The sequence below is a fragment of the Octopus bimaculoides genome, chromosome 25, assembly GCF_001194135.2.
Source record: "Octopus bimaculoides isolate UCB-OBI-ISO-001 chromosome 25, ASM119413v2, whole genome shotgun sequence".
Lineage (NCBI taxonomy): Eukaryota > Metazoa > Mollusca > Cephalopoda > Octopoda > Octopodidae > Octopus > Octopus bimaculoides.
In genome coordinates this window covers 21,452,368-21,460,578 of record NC_069005.1, presented here as the reverse complement: position 1 = coordinate 21,460,578, position 8,211 = coordinate 21,452,368, and the positions used below count along the sequence as shown (strand labels likewise).

General features: G+C 37.1%; 1 protein-coding gene across 1 annotated transcript in view; it reads right to left on the bottom strand.

Annotated features, from left to right (window-relative positions):
* Positions 1–2,382: 2,382 nt before the first annotated feature.
* The window catches only part of LOC106878722 (putative uncharacterized protein DDB_G0282133), a 142,405-nt gene continuing 136,576 nt past the window's right edge, over positions 2,383–8,211 (bottom strand). The window contains exons 10-11 of the mRNA XM_052976837.1: positions 4,696–4,762; positions 2,383–2,724 (exon numbers count right to left, since the gene is read on the bottom strand). Coding sequence (XP_052832797.1) covers positions 2,681–2,724; positions 4,696–4,762 — 111 coding nt within the window. The 3' untranslated portion in view covers positions 2,383–2,680. The remainder of the gene's footprint in view (positions 2,725–4,695; positions 4,763–8,211) is intronic.

Below are 8,211 nucleotides of genomic sequence, written 5' to 3'. Positions count from 1 at the left end.
TCATCCTTTCAGGGTCGATTAAATAAGTACCAGTTACGCACTGGGGTCAATGTAATCGACTTAATTTCTTTGTCTGTCCCCTCTACGTTTAGCCCCTTGTGGGCAATAAAGAAATAAGAAACTGAAAGAATCTTGTTATATGTATGTATGTCTCTCTTTCTTTGCGTCTGTGTTTTCCCCACCCCACCCCATCCACTCCTTGGAAACTGGAGTTGGTTTGTTTACATCCCCATCACTTAGCAGCTTAACAAAAGAGATCAACAGAACAACTAGCAGGCTTTAAAATCCCCACCAAAAAAATAAGTGCTGAGGTCAATTTGTTCAACCAGAAATTCTTCAAGATGGTACCCCAGTATGGCCACAGTCTAATGACTGAAACTAGAAAAAGATAAAAGATATATCGATATATCTTTTGAAAAGTGAAAGCATTGAGGATGTTTTTATTTTATGAGATGGTTTTTTTTTTGACCTTTCAAAAATCAATTTATATGTTCTATTTTTTCAATAACCCCAAATTAGTAGCCATACAGCAGTTTCCTTATTAGTTCTTGCATTATCCCAAGTTGGCCTCAAGCTGCCAAATAATTCTTTTGAGTTCTATAAATGATCACTAACTAGGTCCAATTGAAACTAAATAGTAGAAATCTATAGAATACGAACAAATATTAATATTAAATTTCTCATTAATATTTAATTTTCTTTTAAGGTCAGTGAGTTGGCAGAAATTATAGAGCGGTGGACTAAATAAAATACCTTGTGGTATTTACTTTCAGTCTTGATGTACTGAGTTCAAATCCTGACACAATGAACTTTGCCTTACATCTTTATAGAATTAATAAAATATCAGTATTATGCTAGTGTCCATTCTGCAAAAAAAAAAAAAAAAAAAGTTTTGTACTTCATCAAAATATCAATTTGTATCAATTTGTTAATGAAACCATATCATATCCTAATGTGTGGGAGTGGTGGTAGGACCTGATCTTTATCTGGTTTTTAGATTTGTGTGTGTATACATACATACTTGTATTTGTACTGGCATTCCTTAAGTTACAACAAGGAGGGGTTCCATTTGCTGATTCAATCAACGGAAGAGCCTTCTCATGAAATTAACGTGCATGTGGCTGAGCATTCCACAGACATGCATACCGTTAATGTAGTTCTCGGAGATATTCAGCGTGACACAATGTGACAAGGCTGGCCCTTTGAAATACAGGTGCTACTCATTTTTGCTAGCTGAGTGGACTGGAGCAACGTGAAAGAAAGTATCTTGCCCAGGGACACAACATGGGAATTGAACTTATGACCTTACAACTGTGAGCTGAATACCCTAACCACTGAACCATGTGCCTTTATGAACCCAAGGGCTATGATAGAAAGCAAATACTTGTCCCAAGTAATGTGTAGTGGGATTGAAGTTGAAAAGACATTGTTTTGAAGCAGATTTGAGCACCACTACACAGTATAATAATTGTAGCAAGTACAGGGTGAGGCAGAAAGGTTGCCCTAATTTCAAAGGTTAATAAAAAAAAAACAAACACATGAAGATACATGGAAAAACTTTGTATTTCTATGAAGCTCATTAAGTGCCATTTTGTTTTCCTGTTTCAGGTAGTACCCACCATGGCATGGAGTGGAGAGCATCGTGCATTTGTTGTTGAAGAGTTTGTTTTTTCTTGTATCTTCATGTGTTTGTTTTTTATTAACCTTTGAAATCAGGGCAACCTTTCTGCTGCACTTGGTATAATGGATTTTGCAATATATCCAGTATGCAAGTCAAATTTTTCAGACTAAAATTTACAGCCAAAATGGATAGGTTGACTTATACACCAAGATGACTTTGGAGGGCCAAAAATTCCATTTGAAATGCAGCAAGATTTGGAAACTAGCACCTGTGCCAGTGGCATATAAAAGCACTTTTGAGCGCTGAGCCTCACGGAGGCAATAACAAATGACTGAGACCTTCGGCAACATGCTGTGCTTGAGTAGAAGACCCATCAAGCAAAGTGAAATTATAGATGTGGTAGATACTGGTGGCATGTAACTGGCACATATGTCGGTGGCACGTAAAAGCACCCATTTAAACTCTTGGAGTGGTTGGTGTTAGGAAGAGCATCCAACCATAGAAACCATGCTAAATCAGACTGGAGTCTGGTGCAGCCCCTCAGCTTGCCAACCCTGGTCAAACTGTCCAACCCATGCCAGCATGGACAATGGATGTTAAATGTTGATGATAATGTCTAAATGTTTACATTGACTCAATCGATTAAATTGTTGGCATACAAACATTCTCCTGCTTTGCAGAAACTACCAAAATCATTCAAATGGACACATTTATGTAACATTACAAAAAAGAAAAATGTAAATTCAACACATAAGAACTGATTCCAGTGTTTATTGTTTATTATTTTTTACTAAAAATATATATATTCATATAAATATTAACATGAAATATTGTCTGTTCAAATAGAGGAGGAGACAAAAACAAGATAAGAAAAATGAAATGAAAGAAAAACAGAGATAAACAAATGCAACGTAGTTTATGAAATATGAGAAACTCATTTCTGTGTTGAGATATGGAATGGTGAAATGGAGGTGATAAAAAGACAAGAAAATAGAAATGTCCATTAAAAAAATAAACGGTTTTAACTGAAAAACAGAAATACAAACACAAAATACTAATTCAGCAACTGTCTGATAAATCCATTGTTTCATTTTTATCACAATCTGAAATATATAGAAATTTAGTGATATTAAATTTTACATAAAGAAAGAAAGAAAGAAAAAAAGAAAGAAAGAAAGAAAGAAAGAAAGAAAGAAAGAAAGAAAGAAAGAAAGAAAGAAAGAAAGAAAGAAAGAAAAAAGATTAAAAAACTCAATAAGTACAGGACTTACTTGTAACTAATTATTAATAGACATGGCTGTGTGGATAAGAAGCATGGTTTCAAGTACCTTGGGCAAATATCTTCTACTCGGCTGACCAATGCCATATGAGTGAATTTGGTAGACAAAAACTATGAGTGTGGAAGCCTGTTGCATATGTATATATCATCATCATCATCATTTAACATTTGTTATCTATGCTGGCACGGAGTGGACAGTTTGACCAGGACTGGCAAGCTGGAAGGCTGCACCAGACCCCAATCTTATTTGGCATGGTTTCTATGGCTGGATGCCCTTCCTAATGCCAACCACTCCGAGAGTGTGATGTGTGCTTTTATATGTCACTGGCATGGGTGCCTTTTGCGTGACACCAGTATCTGCCACAACTACAATTTTACTTGGCTTCATGGGTCTTTCTCTCAAGCATGACATCATGCCAAAGGTCTCAGTCATTACCTCAGTGAGGCCCAACATTGCAAAGGAACTTTTCATGTGCCACCAACATTGGCCACTTTGCCTCCATGAGGCCCAATGCCTGAAAGGAGCTCCTTACATGCTACCGGCACGGGTGCCAGTTACGTGACACCAGCATCAGCCATGACTATGATTTCACTTGGCTTGATGGGTCTTCTCAAGCACAGTATATCGCCAAAGATCTCAATCACTAATCATTGCTTCTGTGAAGCCCAAAGTTCGAAGATCATGCTTCCCCTCGTCCCATGTCTTCCTGGGTCTACCTCTACCACAGGATCCCTCCACAGTTAGAGACTGACATCTCTTCACACAGCTGTCCTTATCCATATGCATCACATGACCATACCAGTGCAGTTGTTTCTCTTGCACACCATATCTGATGCTTCTTATGCTCAATTTTTCTCTCAAGATGCTTACACTCTGTTGAACATGCACACTGACATTACACATCCAGCGAAGAATACTAACTTCATTTCTTTCAAGCCTTACACATAAATGTATACATACACACACACACACACATATATGTATATATATATATATAAATATATGCATACAACAGGCTTCTTTCAGTTTCTGCCTATCAAATCCACTCACAATTCTTTCGTCGGCCCGAGGCTATAGTAGAAGACACTTGCCCAAGATGCCATGCAGTGGGGCTGAACACAGGACCATGTGATTGGGAAGCAAACTTCTTACCACACAGCCATGTCTGTGCCTAGACAGACAGACAGATAGGTAGGTAGGTAGGTAGGTAGGTAGGTAGGTAGATAGATGTGTGTGTGTGTGCGTCTTTGGTGTTTGTCCAACCAAATCAATTGATAGCTGGTATTGGTTTGTTTACATCCCTGTAACTTAGTAGTTCAGCAAAAGTAACTAATACAATAAGTACCAGACTTGAAAATAAGTACTGGGGTTGATTTAATCAACTAAACCTGTCGTCCAGACACTGTCCCCAGCATGACTACATATCAATGAGTGAAACAAGTAAAAAATGAAAAATGTCTTAGATTTAAAAAAAATAATTTCAGCTTGATCTACTTGCTGAAGATGGTAGATCATCAGATTTACCACAGAGCAAATCCACGACTACTACTTCATAAATTACAACTTTATTAAAATGAAAATGTGCTGTAGATTCCACCTATCAATTTCCCTCTATAGGCACTGGTTGGCATAGGGCTATGGTAAAAGACACTTGTCCAAGGTGCTGTGCAGTGGGACTGAACCTTAAACCATGTGATTGCAAAGCAAGTTTCTTAACCACACAGTCATGCCTGCATCTAGCCATATGTTACAATTTTGAGAATGAATTAACGAAGAGAATTGAATTAGTCTTACCTTCGCAATCGCAATTACCCCAGGAACCAGAAAAACGTTTACTGAAGCTGTATATGTTCAGCCTTGTCTGAAAAGAATAGGAAAAAATATAATATATATGGTAGAAAAAAAAAAAAAAGAAAAGCTACTATATTGGACATTTGTAACAGTTAATGTTCAGTTTAATCATATTAATGGTATGTCAACAAATTAAGCAATACATATAAGGAACATTTATCGATCTAAAAGAATGGAAAGGATTGGAGAATTAATCATGGATGCGAAGAATGCAATCAATATTAAACCACAGACCCGCCAAAACCATTTGCATACTGCTAACAAAATGATATAGCATAATGAAAGAAATTAACAGCAATAACAGAAAAAAAAAACTGTACAATGGATATAATATCTAGTGAATGATTAAATTGGTTTTATATTTGCTCAGATATTATTGACTTCAAAATAAACTCAGGAGTGGAGAAAAGCAAAGTTTTTTTCAGTGGTGAATTGAGACTTTGAACTGCAAAACAATGGACTTGCAGAAACTTTAACTACTACTGCTACTAATGAATATATAAATACAATATATACTCAAGTAATAGTGTTGGCACTCCATCGCTTACGACGTCGAGGGTTCCAGTTGATCTGATCAACGGAACAGCCTGCTCGTGAAATTAACGTGCAAGTGGCTGAGCACTCCACAGACACGTGTACCCTTAACGTAGTTCTCGGGGATATTCAGCGTGACACAGTGTAACAAGGCTGACCCTTTGAATTACAGGCACAACAGAAACAGGAAGTAAGAGTGAGAGAAAGTTGTGGTGAAAGAGTACAGTAGGGTTCGCCACCATCCCCTGCTGGAGCCTCGTGGAGCTTTAGGTGTTTTCGCTCAAATGAACACTCACAACGCCCGGTCTGGGAATTGAAACCGCGATCCTATGACCGCCAGTCCGCTGCCCTAACCACTGGGCCATTGCGCCTCCACATCTGTGGATGGCTGCTGCATCACCATTACTAAAATGTATGCACAGGATATGCTGCAAGCCTATATACACCTTCAAGCACAATAAACACATGCGTCATACACTCATTGTTTACATGGTGAGAAACATGTTTCACAGACAGCACTATTGGTGAACACTAGCAAACACCACTGTCTGAATTCATACAAAGGTATGACTTTGGTAAGCCGAAAAAGCATTCAATTAAATGCTAGATCAGTGGTTCCCATGCAACCTTTATATTTTCCTCATCTTCAAATACAATAAACACATACGTCATATGTTCGTCTTTTTTACATGGTGAGAAATGTGTTTCACTGACAGTCCTGTTGGTGAACAACAGCAAACACCACTGCACATGACATCCTGCAACTTCTTTTTAAAAGAGAAAGTGTAAATATTTATAAGATCTATGAGGTCTTGTTTATGGGTTTTGATATTTACTACGACACGTGTTTTGATGCAGAGAATTAGTAATATTATTGTAATTCATTGTGTTTTTGTTTTTATTCACTTAGAGATCAGTTGGGCTTCTGCAGCTGATACAGTACTTTGGATTCTAGCTTGAATTTCAGCCCCTCAAGAGCAGTATCCATGTGATCGTCGACCCCATAAATTTGACCTGAAATGGTCTAAAGCAGGGGTTTTCAAACTTTTTGACTTGCGGACCCCTTTATATTCCAGGCTTTACCTTAGGGACCCCCTTATAAACGCTTATGAAATATATAAATAAATATTTGCTTAAAATAACATATATTTTTACATTTATTTATTTAACAGTATTTAACAAATAGGTTTATTGTCAATTAAAAGATTTCGATTAAAAAACATATAAAATCAAATTGCCCATAAAAAGTATTTGCTGTCCACGGACCCCCTGTCCTGTCTTTGAGGACCCCCTGTGGTCCGCGGACCATAGTTTGAAAACCCCTGATCTAAAGAATTCGACTTTTACATGAGTATATATGGTAACTAAAAATAAATAAAAATGATTTCTTACTTCGATACATTATTATATCTTTATAGGGCAATGAAATGAGGTTGTGAGATATTTATTCCTTGCTGAAGAGCTTTAATGGTATAAGTAAATTGTATTATCTTCAAATGAGAATCTAATTGGACTCACAAATTCAAAACTTCCAATAGAAATAAATTGAAGCTGTTTTTCATCACTTATGCTGCTAATGCCTTTAGGAAGGACAATAATTACATCAATTTAGTATTATAGACAAAAAAAATAAACTGCTGAAAGTAGGTCATTTCTGAGAGTTCACAGAAACAGTTGCTTGGTTTTGTCCATCCTGCCATTTTTGTTTCTAACTCATATTGTTGCCAGTGCTGTTTAGCCCCAGGTCAGCTTATGATTTGATCCAGCAGAACTATGATCAAAGATATTCCATTCTCAACCATCCTGTCTTTTGTTCAAACTTAGTGTATTTGACCCCTTCCGTTTTCAAGATATTAGGATGTAATTTGAGGTTGATTTGGCTGTTATTTCTAGCACTGGCTTACTTTCTCAATACATTTACATCACTGGTGAATGAGAAAAGAATATAACAGGGCAGCAGAATTATAAAAGGATGAACAAAATTTTATTGAAGACCCACTGGAGTGATTTTCCCTTTCATTTCTCCAAGAGTCAATAAGATAAATGATTAAACCAACCAACCCTCTCTCTACACATCTGTGACCTTCTTCCTATGTCAGAAATAATTATTTAAACTGGCAGAATCAATGAGTGTTAAGCAAAATCATTTATAGTAAGGATAGAGGGTTGGCAAAATCGTTAGCGTGCTGGGTAAAGTGCTTAACAATATTTTGTCTGTTACTAAGTTCTGAGGTCAAATTCCGCCGAGGTTAACTTTGCCTTTCAAATGGGTGGAGTTGATAAAGTACCGTCAAGTACTGGGGTCGATGTGATTGATTGTTCCCTTCCCCACAAAAATCCAGGCCTTGTGCCTATAGTAGAAAGGAATATTTGTTCCAACTCTTTACATTCTAAGTTCAAATCCCACCAACACTAACTTTGACTTTCATTTTTTTAAGATCAATAAAATAAAATACCAATCAAGTAATGCAGTCAAGCACAACTGACCAATCTCTTCACTGCAAAATTTCTTGCTTACTACCTGCAAGAGAAACAATTATGACCTCCGCCTTTGCTAAGGTGGAGGTATTATTTTCAGTCGTGTTTGTTTGTTTGTTTGCTTGTCCGTGGACAAGATATCTCAAGAACCACTGGATGGATTCGGATGAAACTTTCAGGGATGTTTGGCCCTGTGACTGGCATGAACTGATTAGATTTTGGGATCGATCTGGTACCGGACAAGGATTCTGGATCATTTTTCCTGTTTTTTTTTACTTAATTTTCCAGACCAGTCGGGTTCATTTTTAGTTTTCTCGTTTGTGAGAGTAGTCGAGTTTATTTCAGATATTCTCATTTTAAAAATCATCTCTGGCTAATCGTTGAGAGGACGTTGGTGTTGCCTTGGTGGAGGTTTGCACTCTCTGAGTGCTCTTGTTATTATTATTA